At 40.0% G+C, this 18,226-nt stretch overlaps 1 protein-coding gene across 7 annotated transcripts in view; it reads left to right on the forward strand.

Moving 5' to 3' along the window:
• ankrd52b (ankyrin repeat domain 52b) overlaps positions 1-18,226 on the forward strand; it is a 51,449-nt gene that overhangs the window by 6,289 nt on the left and 26,934 nt on the right. For 3 of the 7 annotated variants that reach the window (XM_079598326.1, XM_079598325.1, XM_079598329.1), the window contains 14 exons: positions 566-653; positions 743-885; positions 2,321-2,533; positions 2,614-2,692; positions 5,106-5,220; positions 7,768-7,850; positions 8,026-8,089; positions 8,195-8,263; positions 11,478-11,618; positions 13,584-13,646; positions 13,736-13,847; positions 16,516-16,587; positions 16,703-16,904; positions 17,811-17,898. In XM_079598326.1, coding sequence (XP_079454452.1) covers positions 566-653; positions 743-885; positions 2,321-2,533; positions 2,614-2,692; positions 5,106-5,220; positions 7,768-7,850; positions 8,026-8,089; positions 8,195-8,263; positions 11,478-11,618; positions 13,584-13,646; positions 13,736-13,847; positions 16,516-16,587; positions 16,703-16,904; positions 17,811-17,898 — 1,532 coding nt within the window. The remainder of the gene's footprint in view (positions 1-565; positions 654-742; positions 886-2,320; positions 2,534-2,613; positions 2,693-5,105; positions 5,221-7,767; positions 7,851-8,025; positions 8,090-8,194; positions 8,264-11,477; positions 11,619-13,583; positions 13,647-13,735; positions 13,848-16,515; positions 16,588-16,702; positions 16,905-17,810; positions 17,899-18,226) is intronic. The other 4 variants (XM_079598327.1, XM_079598328.1, XM_079598330.1 and 1 more) reach the window with 3 other exon arrangements.

An 18,226-nucleotide genomic window follows, 5' to 3' on the forward strand; every position in this document is an offset into this window, starting at 1 on the left:
TTATTTCTGGGTTTCTTAGCTTGTTTGCTGTACACCTCGTCACACATTTTTCTGTCTTTTGTTAGAAGCAAGAAATGACCAGGAGGAGCCTCTCGCAATGCAAAGTCAATGGAGACGGTTGGATTGTTTACGGCCCCTGGTGTGGGCGTGGTCTTCAGATTATGACGCGTTACGCTCCGTCTCTATTGCTGAGTATTTTCTCTATAGTCTCAAAAACATGGTTTGAAATCGCTGGTGTTTCTGACGTCACAAACTAACCAATCAGATCAACGTGTGATCGTCAACGAGTGCATCTCTGAGCTGAGTGAGTGGAGGAGGGGCTAATTTGCATATTCATAGAACCGCGTATACTAAATGAGGCAAGGGTGTCGAGTTACATTCAAGATATTTTAAAGCATGAAGAATTTTTTTCAAAGAAAAAAAACATTTAAAATATGTAATTTGGGTGATCATAGGTGAGTTTTAAGGGATACAATTATTGACTACAGGGGGACTTTAAACATTATTGATGAGGTTTGGATGTTATGTAATACTTTTCTTAAAAACTAATCAACAATGTCCTTAGACAGTGACTATGCTTCTAGACAAAGGGGCCAACCTGAGTGCCAGAGACATAAAGGACAGGCAGCCCATCCATCTGGCTGCTCATCAAGGTATCTGGTCCTCTGAAGAAGCATGTGTATTCATGTAGTGCTCAGAATAGTGTGTTATCTTACAGAGACTGCTTGTGTCTGCCGATCAGGGCATCTGGAGGTGGTGGAGCTCTTAGTAGCGCTCAGTGCTGATGTGTCCTGCAGGGATAAGCAGGGATTTACACCTCTACATGCAGCGGCTCTTAGTGGACACACTGAAGTGGTCAAACACCTCCTGAAACATGGAGCACAGGTGAGGAATCATATCTAGACATTAGTGAGCATTTCTGCATGTGATCCCTACTAGTTTTGTCTGAAGACATATAAAAAATATATATATATTTTGAACTTCTACTCGCACTTTAGATAATTTGCTTCTCTCAATAAAGTATTTTTTTTAAATTATATTTTATTTTTAAAATGACATTCATATTTTCAATGCTTTTAACTTCCATAGCAGGAAGTTAAATTGATTGGATGGGGGTGGAACATGTTAGGTTAATGATATTATTTGTCAATTATGTTTTCTGCCCATGTAGTTTTAAAGGGCCCTTATTGTGCTTTTTGTGATGTTACCTTTCATGAGGTGTTTAATATACTGTAGATGTTTATGGCCTGCAAAGTTTCAAAGTGCAGATAAATTGTGCAGATTAACTCAAAAGAAAAGTGATTCTGATCTGAATCGAGTCGTCAGTAATTCCAGTCTCACTTCCTGCTGAATCCATAGATATCATATAATAAAGGCTAGATGTCTCGTCCGCGCTGCTGGCCAATGGAGGTTGACGTCCGCACACGGTGGCCATCTTGCCACAGTCAGCTCGCTCACTCGTAACATTGTTTTAATGGTGCATGAACTTTCTGAATTACCATAACTTGCTAAATTTTCTACCGATTTTCAAACGGGTTGGTTTGTTATAAACGTCAGATGTAGTTACGACACTGCGTATTTATGAATAATTATTTATAGAATTAATATATTTCAACATGTTCAAGCATCCAGAATTATAGCCACGTTAATAACGTTTGTAAGAAACCAAATCATTTGTAAATCCGTCAAGATTTCAGCGAGATAAGAGTATTTGTGTTCGTGCAGATCACTCACCTTACAGAAAGCTTCCCTGTGACAAGATGGCCACCGGGTGATGCCGTTCAAGACTCCGCCGTAAGACATCTTGCCTTTATTAGGTATATCTATGGCTGAATCTGCGTAGGTTTGTAATAGATTTGCATAATGCCAGTCTATGTTCTTCATTGGCTGCCGTGAACAACGTCTACTTTGACCCTCAAACACAGTAGTGTATCTGAGACTGGAAGAGTTTGGTTCGTGTTGTTCATGTGAAGATGCTGTTTTCTGCTGACAAAGCAAATCCACTTTGATGAGATTGATACGGTAAAACCGACGCCATCGTTACTGTTCGTATCACTGAGTATCAAGAGCTGAGAAAGATCCGGAGCTGAAATTCAGATATGATAATGAGCGTTTGGTTTCTGACACAGTCGACCAATCAGAGAAGAGCAGCTCTCAGAAAGGCGGGGTTTAGAGAGACTGAATCATTGATCGAACCGTTTCAGACACTGAGAGAAAAGAGCTGATGCTGCGGTGGATATCACGAGGAAATTAAAGTGTTTTTGAGCTAAACTAAATTGAATCAAATTTGATTTGAGTTCTCTCTCATTTGGTGTGTTAGATTGATGAAGCAGATGGTTCTGGAAACAGTGCTCTCCACATGGTTTGTTATGCTGGGGAAGAGGTTATTGCAAGTCAGCTGGTTAACTGTGGTGCCAATGTTAACCATTCGAACACCCGAGGCTGCACAGCGCTTCATCTGTCTGCCGTCTCCAGCGACGGAGCCCTGTGTCTGGAGCTGCTGGTCAATAACGGGGCGGACCTTAACATTACGGTCAGGACACATGAACCCAAAAACGGCAGATGGATATTACAGTTTGTTTTTTTCTCTGACCTTTCTTGTTTTGATTTCAGAATAAAGATGGGAAGAGTCCTTTGCATATGGCCGCCACTCAAGGACACTTCACTCGTTCCCAGATACTCATTCAGAATGGTAAAGCCAAGCTCAAACCATAAACTTTAAGACTGTAAAGTCAGCATGAAGTTATTTTCTTCCCTAATGTGACGTATATTCAAGTGAAACGCTTCTGTAACAAAAATGTAGGGCGGGGCTTGATTTTGTCTGTGAGGAATTGATTGGATGGTTATGGTTTGTGATTGGTGGATCTCATGTGAGTGACAATTTGCCCCGCCCTGAACATCAGATAAAGGAGATGCTGCAAGAGGGAGCGGAAGTTATTCTGATTCAAGATTATGAGGCACATTAATAAAAATTATGTTCACAGATAAATCATTTATCATAAATACTGCAATATTCCATAAAAAAATAGGAATTTTGATTGGTGAATTTTAAGGTACGTATTGTTACTTTTTAAGCCGTTCTGATACCGTGTTGGCTTTTTGTATATATATTTTTCTGTCTGGAAAAAGGCACATGATCAACATGTATACTCAAAACAAAGCAAATGCTAAGGAACTAATAGCACCAAAAAACACAGCATACGCTGGCTTTCAACAAGGTTTTCAATGGTATCTCTTATACTTACAAATATTAATGTACATAATAATAGTCACAAAGAAAGCAGATTTTGTCAACATTTACTCTGGTGCTTTTTGGTCCATGTCTGTTTGCTTTTAGACCATTTATATGCTAGTACAGATCAGCAGTATATGCATTTACAATTCAGTCATTCTCCTCTTTAGCCTGGGAAAACCCAGACCACTCTCAGTTGTAACTGAGTAAGGGTCTGGCAAAGCTCCATAGACAATTCATTTCCACAGGGGCGTCACCAACGGACGTCGGATAGATCTAAAACCAATCAGAGCGATGAATGACATGACGTATGCAGAGCGACGAAACATCTCGAGACTCTCAGCAATTCTCTGTTTGTGTTAACGAAAATGACCATTTTAAATCGCTTGAAACAGACGCGATAGCTGATTCGAACGAGTGATGTTGTGATGTTCCACGGCGGCATCCATCTCTGTAATGCACAAAATCTGCGTCAGTCACCGTCTCTGCTCTGTCGTCATCGTGTAAAGCCCGCCCCAACGTTTCTGATTGGTGCCGCGATTTCGACGGATTGGAAATGGGTTTCAATGGGCTCTTTGCCAGACCCACTTGCAGAGCAAATCTAAATTTGCCGGAAGTGGTCTGGGTTTTCCCAGGCTATCTCCTCTTGGAAAACAGACCAGAAATGTTGAGCATGTGTCTTGCTTTCAGGTAGTGCTGGGTATCGATTCAAATTTCAAGAATCGATTCGATTCCGATTCTCAAGATCTTGAATCGATTATCATTATTCGATTCGATTCGATTCGATCTGATCCAATCTTATATTTTTAAAATCAAAAGTTTTTATTGTTCATGAACAATCAAGTTTTTGTATTAAATAACATTCACAAACATACATTAATGTTGTAAAAATGTATTGTTCACTCAATGTATTGATGTTAGATAAGGCATTAATGTTAATGAATGGTATCTTAATGTAGTGTTACCAACTAAACAGGAGATAAAACGTGTTTTATTTGACTTGACTGTCCTTTTATTTAATCCAAAACTGCGTTCATATTTAAAAGGCCTTTTAAACTAGATACAACCGCACACGATACCACTTTAGGGGCTGTTCACATATCGCGTTTTATGCGCGTGCAAATTCAGTGAGAAGCACTTCAATGCATCTCAACAGGTCATGTGACAAAAACCAGCGGCCTTTCCGTAACAACATGGAAAGCTCGGCCGAACAGCTGATCATAGCTGTACAGGGCGGCTTTTTATTTCTCATCTCAATGAATATATCTAGTAGTAAAGCTAATGCAAGGGCTAGAAATCAATACATTATTTGATGATACTTCCTCGTCATCATGGAGAGCGCAGTTTGCACCGCGAACTCCTCTCCACAAGCGCGTGCTTTCCCTTTGCGTCTGTCGTTGCTATGCAACCATGAACAGAGGCGCGCTTAGAAAACGAATTTGCACGCGCAAAAAACGCGCTATGAACGGCTCTTTCCTCCTCTCTTGTCAACTAGTGGATTCAGAGAAACCGCATTAGCAGCGCCGCCGGTCGCCATGTCTCAGTGTGTTTATGGGGAAAATGTAGGCCTGTTATTAAATCGATTCTCTGAGTTACGGATCGATCTTTAGAAATTAATATGAAAATCGATTCAGAATTGGTGAATCGATTTTTTCAACACAGCACTACTTTCAGGGGAATGTCAAAAAATGTGTCCAAAATGGGAACGTCCCTTACCCTTATTATACCACCTCAGTTTGTGCTGCTGAAAAGCAACAGAAAACAGACCATCATGCTTTCTGGCCTGTAGTTTATTTGTGACAAACTTAACAGTGGTCTTTGTAGGATGTAGAATGATCAATCTTGTAAAATAATTCTTGTTTTTCTGTTGTAGGTGCTGAGGTGGAGTGTGTTGATAAATGTGGTAATACTCCTCTTCACGCTGCTGCTAAACATGGTCACGAGTTGCTCCTCGGTTTACTCTTGAATAACGGTGCAGATGTGGCCAGGTGTGTCTTCACAAACCATTTAAACACACAGACTACTCGAGTAAAACAGACATATCTCATGGGTTATCCTGTGAATAACCAAGCACAGCTGGTGCAGTTCACAACTCAAATACAGACCAAAATTAGATGCATCACGGCTGGAGTAGTTTTAAAGGAACAAGGCGACTTTTTGGGACTTTAGCTTATTCACCGTATCCCCCAGAGTTAGATAAGTCCATACATACCCTTCTCATCTCCGTGCGTGCCGTAACTCTGTCTGACGCACCCACTGCTAGGCTAGCTTAGCACAAAGACTGGAAGTAAACAGCTCCAGCTAGCATACTGCTCCCAATAAGTGACAAAATAACGCCAACATTTTCCTATTTACATGTTGTGATGTGTATAGTCACAGCGTGTGGCTGAAAAGTTTAACATTGAAATTAAAGGTGCCCTAGAATGTGAAATTGAATTTAACTTGCCATAGTTAAATAACAATAGTTTAGTACATGGACATGACATACAGTGAGTTTCAAACACCATTGTTTTCTCCTTCTTGTTTAAATCTCGTTTTTGAAAAACACCCCTGAAAAACGGGCGAATCTCCACATAACACCTACTGTGACGTAACCGATGGGATCATTAATATGTACGCCTCCAAAATTTGCATAAGCCAAGCCCTTTCAGAGATACGGTGCTACACAGAACTGCGCTGCGCAGGTGAAGCACACACGCACACAGACACACACACACACAAGCACGCACGCACGAACGAACGAACGAACGCACGCACATACACACACACACGCACTCACACACGTGACTGTTAAGTTCGTACTGAAAATAATGAATAAACTTACCACTCCGAAACGTCCATTTGCATTCTACAAACAACCGCTTGTTCCTCAAACTCTGCATCGTCGTCTGAAACCGGCTCAAACATATACGGTTGTACACCGAGTCTCTCCATTTGCACGTCGGACCTGTTTGCTGTGACTCTCTGAGCTCTTGTAATGAGCCCGCAGTGAAAGAGCCAATCAGAGCAGAACTCCTCATTACTATTCATGACCCTTCCAAATAAGGTAAAAACAGACCATTTCATTCTAGGGCCAATTTATAGGGTTGGAAATTGACCTGTAAAACCTTTTCTGGACATTTTAAATGGCTTTTTAAGCCACATACCCTCTATGTAGATATCAGGGACAAAATTAAAATATTATTTCAACACATTCTAGGGCACCTTTAAAACAACGGCAGCGTACAGTCCATGGAGCAATGGCCTTGTTGAAAGGCACAATATGACCCTAACTGAAATTTTGCTGAAACTGAAGAGGGACAACAACTGTGACTGGAAGACAGCTCTAGATTGGGCACTAATGGCACAGAACTTTGCATGTTTATAGTCCCTACCAGTTAGTGTTTGGGCAGAACCCAAATCTTCCCTCAGTCCTCACCGATAAACCTCCAGCTCTGGAAACAAGTATGAGTAGTTGGATAGCTAAACAAATCACCACACTACATGCAATGAGAACAGCATTCACAGAAGCCGAATGCTCAGAGAGAATTAGAAGAGCCCTTCGAAAGCAACTGCGGCCCGTTGATGACAGATTTGAAACTGCGTCATTGACAGACGTTGAGATGGACATGCTAAAATCAAAGAATGGTCAAATATTGTGGGTCGCCAGGCAAAGTCGACCAGACATAATATATGACATATCCATGTTGGCATCTAACACAAAGCATGCTACCGTTCAGACCCTGCATTGTGCAAATAAACTTATCAGAAAACTGAAATCAGAAGAGGTCATTTTGAGGTTCCAGTACTTAGGGCAGGGATAGGCAACTCCGGTCCTGGAGGGCCACTGTCCTGCAGAGTTTAGCTCCAACCCTAATTAAACACCTGAACAAGGCAATCAATGTTTTCAGATTACTAGATAAATACAGGCAGGTGAGTTGTTATCAGGGCTGAAGCTAAACTCTGCAGGACAGTGGCCCTCCAGGACTGGAGATGCCTATCCCTGAAAAAAGGGGAGATTGTTAAGTTATGTTTCTTTTACTGCGCATGTGTGAAGAGCGCCTTTTAATGGGTTAGCGTGTTTTTCTTTTTGAGTTGTTCAGTCTGGCATCCGATGAGAGGAAGAGCGGCTGTGTTGAACGTGATGGAACAATAAAGAGTTTATTGTCTGATAACAGTTGTAGTTATTGAGTTAACACTGAAGAGACGGGCACGTTCACAGAAAATCTGGTGCGCACGCACTGACGAGCACGGACTCGATGGGAGGGTGCTTGCGGTAGTGGGGGAGGGGGAAAAATACAAAAAAAGTATTTTTTTGTCCCCTCAATATGCCAGACTTGCCGACTGCAGCTTTAAATCGTCCAGCTCAGTTCAGTTCTCATCCAATAGTGTCAGTGCAGTCAAATCAATAATATTGTTGAACATTAAGTGTCCCCAACTAAGCCAGAGCACAAATGTGATGGTTGGAATCATGTCATACCTTCAGGTTATCTTGAGAATGTTTAAAAAAATATGTATATGCTAATTGTAATTATGCTTTTACAATAATTGTACAGGCGAGGCATTAATGGGATGACTCCATTGCACTTGGCGGTGTTTTACGGATTTTCAGACTGTTGTCGAAAGTTACTCTCCTCAGGTAATAAGACATGCACAGTGTCTAGTAGGGAACATTTACATTATTAATTTAGTGGATTCTTGAATGAAAAATTATGCAAATGCTTAATCATTATCCCATTGCCTTGACATTAAACCAGATGTATGTCAACCGTCTAGTATTGAATGTCTGTCTAACAAACATTTACTGTCTGCAGGGTTTGACATAAACACACTGGACAGCCTGGGACGGACATGTTTGCATATTGCTGCTTCAGGCGGGTACGCTAAACCGTTGCCATTTATGTGTTTTTCATAGTTTGTATGTCGTAATATTTTAATATAGTATTTTGGTATTCACCCCTTTCTCAATTTGTTTACTGACAGAAATGTTGAATGTCTTAAATTGCTGCTGGACAGTGGTGCTGATTTGAGTAAAAAGGACAACTTTGGAAGGTAAAAATCTTTATTTGTCAATAATAATAATTATGTTTTACATTCACATTGTGAATATTGTGTATATATTCACAAGTATGAGACCACTAGTGAAAATGCTTCTGTTAATTATACCATTACAAATTATATTTTGTAATTGCTACATGCACTGAAATTGGCATGTTCAAAACCTGATGATTGGCTTTATCCCAGCATGATTTAAGGATATTTCAGAGTTATCATATACTTCAGAGTTATTATATATATACTTGTATGCTTCCCTCCCTCATATCCCCCTGAGACGAGAGATTTATGTATTTTTTTGTCTGTAAAAAAATCCTCTGATGACGCAAAAAACTTCATTTTGCATCATCGGGGGCTTTTTTGGCCAGAGGCTAAAGACTACAGCCAGTAGAAGGCGCTAGATCCACATGTTTTCAACCCGCCTCACAGATCTCACTCACAGAATGTACAAATAGTGTCAGCCATCTTTTATTGGACGTTAAGCTAACAGGCTCTTGTTTTGTGGAGAAAGCTGAGTAGTAGGGGTTACCATCCTCTTTTTAAAGGACAAGTTCGGTATTTTACACTTAAAGCCCTATTTACAGATCGTATCTGATGAAATAGAACGGTTAAGTTTAAAATTTGGACACATGTTCCAGTCCCGAGAATTTTGGGTTTATTTCGCTTCCCCCCCACCCCCACACAATGGTTGTCTATGGCCACTGGAAGATTCCTTCCTAAAACACATTAAACTTTCGTTTACAAAGACGTGAAACTCACCGAGTGGTCAGGGGTGTTCACTGATACGGGCCCAAAAAAAAACGCTGAAAAAGATGCATTCCAACAGGTTTTATCGTAGTTTTTGTCCAACTGCATTGATTGTATTGAATGTGCTGTGAGAGGTACGATATTCCTCCGCCGCTTCTTCTTCTGCTTCTTCTGTGTATTAAATGAAATGCCAGCGGTTTGCTTGCAATCGGCAAAGGTGCATTATCGCCACCAACTGGTGTCTATTATTCAAGCTCTCAACGGAAGAATCTGGGTGTGACGCGTTTGGCAAAATAGGTCCACAAACGCTAAATAAAACTAAAATTCTCGGGACAGGAGCATGTGTCCAAATTTTAATCTTATCCGTTCTATTTCATCAGATACGGTCTGTAAACAGGGCTTTAAGTGTAAAATACCGAACTTGTCCTTTAAGTTAAAATTTTAACCAATACTTATAGAGCCTTGCATGATCAAGCTCCCTCTTATATCCAGAAAATACTGCATGTATACTCCTCTGGTCGCTCTTTGAGGTCTACTGGCCAAGACCTTTTAACTGTTCCTAGAACACGTTTTAAAACAAGAGGTGATCGAGCTTTCTGTGTGGTGGCTCCAAGGCTCTGGAACTCTCTTCCATTAGCTTTGAGAGCTTTGGACTCTGTGGAAACTTTTAAAAAACTCCTTAAGACATCTTTTTAGACAAGCATTTAGCTAGCAATATAGTTTTGTATGTTTTGTGTACTCAGGGCCGGATTAAGAGTTCAGAGGCCCCTGGGCACAATTACTTGTAGGACCCCCAAGCATTGAAGAAAGTCATTAAATGATATGAAATATGAAAATAACACACAACATAGACTTCACTGTATAAATTGTACATTGATTCTTATTAAAGCTACTATTAAAGTTCTCAGTCAAGAGTGAGGGGTTTGCTCTTTGTATTTTGTTGTTTTATTATTTAAATTTTTAATTGTCATCATTTAGCCTACTCTCTCAAGCCGTTTCAAACCCAAATAAGTCTCCCTCTTCTGTTGAAAATAAAAGTTATTTGGAAGAATGTGGGTAACCAAACAGTTGATGTACCCCAGTGACTTCCATAATAGTTTTTTTCCTACTATGGTCAGTGGGGACCAGCAACCGGCCGGTTAGCCACACTCCTCAAAATATCTTCTTTTGTGTTCAGCACAAGAAAGAAATTAATAGCCTACATGTATGGAACAACATTAGAGTGAGTGAGTAAATAATGACATCTTTTTTATTTTGGGGTAACTATCCCTTTAAGGACAAGCGGATGCATGTTTACTATTAGGGCTACTTAAGATCTGCCCGCGACGAGTCTTATATACACGCATTTGACAAGCAGATTTTTTTCTTATTTTTTTCTACTGTTCTTTCACTTTAGACATAACCAACTTTGTTTATGTAAACATTGTGTGTATTTGACAGTATTAGAGCAATAAGACTCGAAAGATAACTTAGTCCAGTAACCAGGCGCTGTTAGACAGGCTTTTAGTGCATGTTGCGCGTCGGCGGGTATAAGTTAACGTTATTGCGCTCAGAAAAGCGCCCGTTAGAACAGCACATCAGCAGCGAATGACATGTTTAACCGGCAAGGCTTTAAAGCACATGGAAATAATTAATTTTTATAAACTACAGTGTCCCGTTCCTCTGCATTTCATGTGAATATAGGCTACGTCGCGCTGTATGTTGAGACGGAGGCGCCAGAACGGCAAACTGATAGAATGCACGATCCTACGATATTTCTTCAAAAGCAGATCGTGGAGACATTTTAATCATAATATTTGACATAATATTTGACGGTGCCCAGGGCCCCTCAGATGTCCTGGGCCCCTGGGCAATTGCCCAGTTGCCCTAATGGTTAATCCGGCCCTGTGTGTACTTATGTGTATATGTATATTTGTATGTTATGTGTATATCTGTTATGTGTATATTTTAATTCTGTGAAGCACTTTGTGACTCTTTTGTCTGTGAAAAGTGCTATAGAAATAAAGATTACTTACTTACTTACTTTTTCCCGGACATGTCCGGCCGTCGAGATCGTCCAAAATGTCCGTGATTCGGCTTTTGCTTTCTGCAGTCGCCATTCATTGTTTACACGCACACCTTTTGTTTCAATCTAACTGAATTCATTCCGATCGGTGAATCTGAATGTAGTGTTTACATGAACGCTAAACAAGTGACCGGTTGATGTGTGTTTTAACATTGCTAAGAATATTCCCGCTCCTCCGTGAGCGATACGAGACCGGTGCGTCTCACAGGTGCCGCTCATCAGTAATCACGCCACCGGCCTCGCGCCGTTCTCCCGCGGCCGCCAGCCTCGTCCCGCTCGCCGCAGTAAACATGATGAACGGCGACTGTAGAACGCAAAAGCCATTTTTGGGCGATCTCGAAATCGAGGGCAGACTTGTCCAAGTCAAGATTGCGAAATTTATCATTTAATTCTTTGCAGGACTCCATTGCACTACACCTCAGTGAATGGCTCATATCTGTGTACAGTGGCTCTGGTGAAAGCTGGAGCCGAAGTTAATGAACTGGATGTGAATGGATGCAGTCCTCTGCACTACGCAGCTGCTGCCCAAACCTCACACAGGTATAACACTGCCAGACCAGTGCATTTTTTCACTTTTTGTTATGTGGCCTTGCAGTCTTATGCTAAAATGCTTACATTTTTGTCACATTAATCTATACTCCATACTGTCACCATTATGTTCAGTTTGTTTAGTTATCATGGACTTTAAGTTTGCATTCACCAGTTTCTGTCTCCCTTTGTTCATTTTCCTGCCACTCCTTGGTTGTCATGGTTTCTGTCAGTTCTTTTGTATCAGCTGTGTATCATTAATTACCTTGTTTGAGTTCCTATTTAAAGGTGCCCTAGAATGTGAAATTGAATTTAACTTGCCATAGTTAAATAACAATAGTTTAGTACATGGACATGACATACAGTGAGTTTCAAACACCATTGTTTTCTCCTTCTTGTTTAAATCTCGTTTTTGAAAAACACCCCTGAAAAACGGGCGAATCTCCACATAACACCTACTGTGACGTAACCGATGGGATCATTAATATGTATGCATCCAAAATTTGCATAAGCCAAGCCCTTTCAGAGATACGGTGCTACACAGAACTGCGCTGCGCAGGTGAAGCACGCACACAGACACACACACGCACGCACGAACGAACGAATGCACATACACACACGTGACTGTTAAGTTCGTACTGAAAATAATGAATAAACGTACCACTCCGAAACGTCCATTTGCATTCTACAAACAACCGCTTGTTCCTCAAACTCTGCATCGTCGTCTGAAACCGGCTCAAACATATATGGTTGTACACCGAGTCTCTCCATTTGCACGTCGGACCTGTTTGCTGTGACTCTCTGAGCTCTTGTAATGAGCCCGCAGTGAAAGAGCCAATCAGAGCAGAACTCCTCATTACTATTCATGACCCTTCCAAATAAGGTAAAAACAGACCATTTCATTCTAGGGCCAATTTATAGGGTTGGAAATTGACCTGTAAAACCTTTTCTGGACATTTTAAATGGCTTTTTAAGCCACATACCCTCTATGTAGATATCAGGGACAAAATTAAAATATTATTTCAACACATTCTAGGGCACCTTTAAGGGAATGTTTACACGTCAACGATATGCTTAAAACTGTGAAGTTTTTCCTTTGAGTTTTCCGCATACAAACGACACCATTGTCAAAACGATTCCCATTTACACGGATCCGCGAAAAGGACAAAAAATGCTGTAATCTGCAGTCAGGCCATTAGATGGTGATGAAACACTATGTATTGAACAAGTACCGTATTTTCCGGACTATAAGTCGCACTTTTTTTCATAGTTTGGCTGGTCCTGCGACTTATAGTCAGGTGCGACTTATATATAATCAAATAATCAAAATTAATTCATACTGACTGAGATGAACCAAGAGAAAACATTACCGTCTACAGCCGCGAGAGGGCGCTCTAGTTAGCGGAGTTGTTCAGAAGCGACACCGAGGAAGAACTCAATGGATTCAGTGTTGTGGAATGAGATCGGGAGCTTGGTGAACTTGCTTACCGGTAACTTGTTGGACTCGCTGGCTAATGTTAATTTAGCCTATTCAGCCTCCCAGGTATATGTTCTTTATGCGATTGTGTCGCTGAATAACTGTTAATATGTGACGTTAACATACCGGACGCCTATTCAGCCTGTTGTTCTGTGTGCTATTGTGGAGCTGAATATCTTGCCTTTCCAGATTATAAGTCTGTTCTTGGTTTTGGATTTTGTGAAATAAATATCTAAATAAATGCGACTTATACTCCGGGGCGACTTATAGTCCGGAAAATACGGTAATACACATACACCTTGTCATCATTTTCAGAGATTTGCGTTTTTGTTGTTTACATGGAGTCTTGTTTACAAAAACTTGCGCTATGAAACCCGTTTTCGGCCATCCACAACGCCGTTGTCATGTAAATGAACGTATTCGAGTTATGTATACCAATAGCAATTTATATTTATTTATTCGACTAATTTCAGACATGACTTGCCTTTGTTTTCTCCCAGTAGATTTGAGCAGAACTGTCCTGACAAAGAACCCAGCAGTGATGGTGATGAGGAGGCTCTGTGGTAAAGCACCCGTTTGGATTTGAAACTAAAACGACTGGCTGTAAATAAGCTTAATACTACCTGACCCTTTATGTGTTGTGTTTGTACAGGTGTTTGGAGTTTCTTTTGCATAGCGGTGCTGATCCAACGCTGCGTGACAGTAAAGACTTCAGTCCAGTCCACTACGCAGCGGCCCGTGGCGACAAACACAACCTAAAATTGGTAAATCACAAATGTTAAGAAAACCAAAAGATTTGCCAATATCATGTCATATATTATGGGACATGTGAGTAGAATCTGTATTTCAGTTGGACTAAGTTTCGAAACAACTGATTTATATTACTTGTATCAGAATATATATACAAACAACTGAATTCTATTCATATACATTATGAGTAATATCATTCAGTTGTTTATATTTGTACACATAAGCTATTGAATGGCATTGCATTATATAACAAATAAACTAAACATGCATTTAGATAATAGATATCAATTTTCGTTTCATGCCGACTTTGAAGAAAACAGCATTTATTTTAAATAAATATGGCGCAAACACATTTCTATGGCTTCACATGGCGGACCATTTCACAAAAAGAAATTTGCTAGGTTTGAAATGATAAAAATAGATATGGTGTTAAAATGTTGAAAGTAAACAAGTATTGTTTCTTTAAATAAAAAAAATATTGAGATACATTGTTGTCAAACTTGAGAACTGACTGGCTTGACTTGGTTTGGCATTTTAAAGTTATTCCTAAGAAAATCTCATTGCTGGTGTCACTTTATTTACTATTTTGTTATATAATGCATTAACATTCACAAATAGTCAATTAAGCACCCAAAATACTTTTTGAGGAAATGTTGTGGTACCTTATACTGTATGTAGAATAGCGGTTAAACTTTATTTTAAAGGAGAACTCCGGTCAATTTTAACATTGAGCTCAATTTTTTGTAAATTTGGAGTGCTGTCAATACAGAGAACAACGACTCAAATCGGTGTTGCCTACACAGTGTTATCCTCTTTTTAAAATTTGCACCCTATTGACTTGAATGGGGTCTAATTTTAAACCTGCTTTTATTTCTCTTATCATCCTTGATGTGTCATACAAGTGCCCAGCAGCCATGTTGAGTGATTCCTTCAGAGTGAACACGAGCGCACATACCTGTATTTACATCCTGTTTTCGGTCGAAGTCCAAAGTAGTCGATTTTCGAGTTCACGCGCATAGGTTTAGTCATAGACATCATATAGATAGACGCCCTATCGACCGCTACTGCCTACTAGCGCGGTCGAGCCGTGGGGCCGCCATCTTAAACCGGTCACCCGCTCCACTCAGTGTCATCTGTATGGCAGGAGCAATGAGCTGTCAGCGCATTTAATTAATCATAACTCACTGAATACCGAACGCGGGGTTTTTTTCTGCAAATGTCATTCATGTAGCTATGATACAGGACACATGGTTCGGCATATTTTAATATTCATAGTTGGCTTAACAGTAATATAATATTCTGATATAAGATATAAAGTGACCAGACGTCCAAAATCAAAATATGTGATGTAGGATATAAGATATTTTATAAATCACACACTATAAATATGATAAAGAAGCAGAAACAGATAGTTGCAGTTTAAATAAGTTGAAGAAACAATAATGATTTGTGACACACACACACACACACACTTACTCTCTCTCTCACACTCACACACACACACACACACACACTCGATTTGCGCATCGCCGTCATGTGTGTATTACACAGGTAAGTTAACGTTATTACATACATTGCTTCCTGATATCACGTGCGCAAACACAAATAACCTATATTTATATATGCTTATACTACAGGGCCGTTGAATGCTTGTATCTGATAACCGAGAAACTCTTGTAATTATTACTTTACCCAACCTCTCCATCCCGAGTGATGCAGTAAACATAGCCTAGCTAACGTTAGCTGGCTACGATTTCTGTACAGTAATATCAAAGATCCTTGCTCCTTCTCAATTATCTGGTAATATTCTATTCACAAAATAAAACCAATAGTACGGTAATGTTAAAATTTACTTGTGAAAAGTAATCGCGGGCCCTATTTGCGATGGTCCGCCGATTAGAACAGGAAAATGCTCCACAGTGATCTGGAATCTGACTGCTGCTAAGCAACGAAACTAGGAGTACGACCGGTTTAAGATGGCGGCCGTATTTCTCAGTGCCCAGCGGCCAATAGGGCATCTAGTCTCTATATAATATCTATGGGTTTAGTTACCTATGATCATGCGCGTGAACTCGACAATCGACTACTTTGGACTTCGACCGAAAACAGGATGTAAATACAGGTCTGTGCGCTGGGTGAATTAAAATCATTTTTATGAATATCTTTCACATCTACTGCTGTCAGATTCACTCGTGTTCAATCTGAAGGAATCACTCAACATGGCTGGGCACTTGTAATGACACATCAAGGATGATAAGAGAAATAAAAGCAGGTTTAAAATTAGACCCCATTGAAGTCAACAGGGTGCAAATTTTAAAAAGAGGATAACACGGTGTAGGCAACACCGATTTTTGTCATTGTTCTCTGTATTGACAGCACTCCAAATTTACTAAAAATTGAGCTCAATGTTAAAATTGACCGGAGTTCTCCTTTAAGGTGTCATTGTTACAGTGTAATTATTTAAGTACTGAGTAATATTAATTAACAACATATAGGGTTAGGGTTTGTTTGAGGGTTAGTTGCATGTAATTATGCATAATTTACTGTTATTATTGCATAAAGTACATGTAACATTTGTAACAAGGACACTGTAAAATAAAGTGTTACCGAATAGCCCACTCTTTACTTTTATCTTGTTATGTCACTTTGAGTGAACTAGTATTGTATATTTCTTTTCATTAGCTAATAGAAATGTCTTTCAAATGTGTGGAAGATCTGGAGAGTTGCATTCCTGTAAGCCCTTTACACTTAGCGGTGAGTATCTCTGAGAACTGAAATTCATATACCAGTAACTGCTACTATGTCTGAAAAAATTATCCCCATTGCCTGTTAAGTTATGAATTTTGCCCTGGTCAATTGTTTCTGTCAGGCGTATAACGGTCACACTGAAGCTCTTCAGGTGCTCTCTGAAACACTGGTGAACGTAGACTTGCAAGATTCGAGGGGTCATACGGCTGTGTATTTGGCGGCTCTGAGAGGTCACGACCCCTGTGTGGAGCTGCTGCTGCTTCAGGGCGCCTCATACGCCATCAGGGAGCACATCCACAGGTGGACACCCCTACACGCTTCAGGTGTGTACGTATATTAACATGTGAAGAATTTAAGTTGATTTAGGCCTAAGTAATTGCTGTGGTGGGATGGTTCAAACTATAAATTTGTACAAAAAAAAAACATTAAGAAAGGAATAATTGATAACGGACCGTTAAATTATTAGAAAAATAATGGACACTTGAGGTGGTAATGCGGCAACAAAGAGAAACGGAGTTACACCTCGGGTGTGCATTATTTTTCTATTAATTAAACGGCCCGGAGTCAATTAGTCTGCTTATACTTTGGTTACCTCACCTCAAAACATTGTTCAGATGATGTATTTCATTCTCACACATCTCATCCCAAGCGTCCGTTGCTAATTCCAAAACATAATTTTAGAGCTAGTAACGAAGGCTTGAGCCACTGATAGCAGACAAATGTAGTTATTAATGCAGTTATTAGAGAGAAAGAGAGAGAGAAGCGTGTCTCTCAACTGTGTTCGGCAACAGTGTCATGTAGCTTTTAAGTTGCTAAACTATTTTACTGATAAAATGGTCATAGCAGCGCTGAAAACACGCGAGTGTGTGTCTGTACTGTATGTCCGTACTGTATATGTGCGTTTGAGTGTGTGAGAGAGAAGATATGTGCTTTTCCATAATAACTAATAAATGCATAATACAACGTCAATTTGTCGTTTTTATCCTATTTTTTACAATACTTATTTGCTCGGTCAGTGTCGTTGTGTGTTTTGGTTCTATAGGCTGTAAAGACCTTTGAAATAACTCAAATCATTTGGCGAAGTGATATGAAAGGACAGTGGCCCTCCCAGGACCGAAGTTGCCTATCCCTGCCTTAGAGCGTTCGTCAACCAATCAGATTCAAGCATTCAACAGCCCTGTAGTAACTACATGTATAACTACATTTAATCTATTGATTTATTTTCATAGCTGCCAATGGCCAAACTGACTGCCTGCTCATGCTGTTGAAAACTGCTGAAAAAAATGACATAATTGACGTCATGGACATACATGGACAGTAAGTGCCATTTCTACATTCATGTCAATGATATAGCATTTACATGTTTAAAATTCAGCACAGAGTCTGTCAAGGCTGTTAACAAGTTCAATAGAAAATTGCCTAAATAGTTCTGTATATCAGCGGCCTCTTTCTCACTGTACCCCATTTAATGCAGCCATGTTTCGGTGAAAACAAAAAGCACAGCAGTCTCTAAATTCACGCTGTGTTTCCATGCGAAGCCTGAGAAAGTCCACAACTTGAACTGTGGCACCACCAGAAGGTCAACATTTTTACCTCAGCAGTTCATTTGCCACGTATTTCTGCTAAAACAGCTCCGAGTGTTAGT

The sequence above is a fragment of the Phoxinus phoxinus genome (assembly GCF_949152265.1).
Source record: "Phoxinus phoxinus genome assembly, chromosome: 22".
NCBI lineage: Eukaryota > Metazoa > Chordata > Actinopteri > Cypriniformes > Leuciscidae > Phoxinus > Phoxinus phoxinus.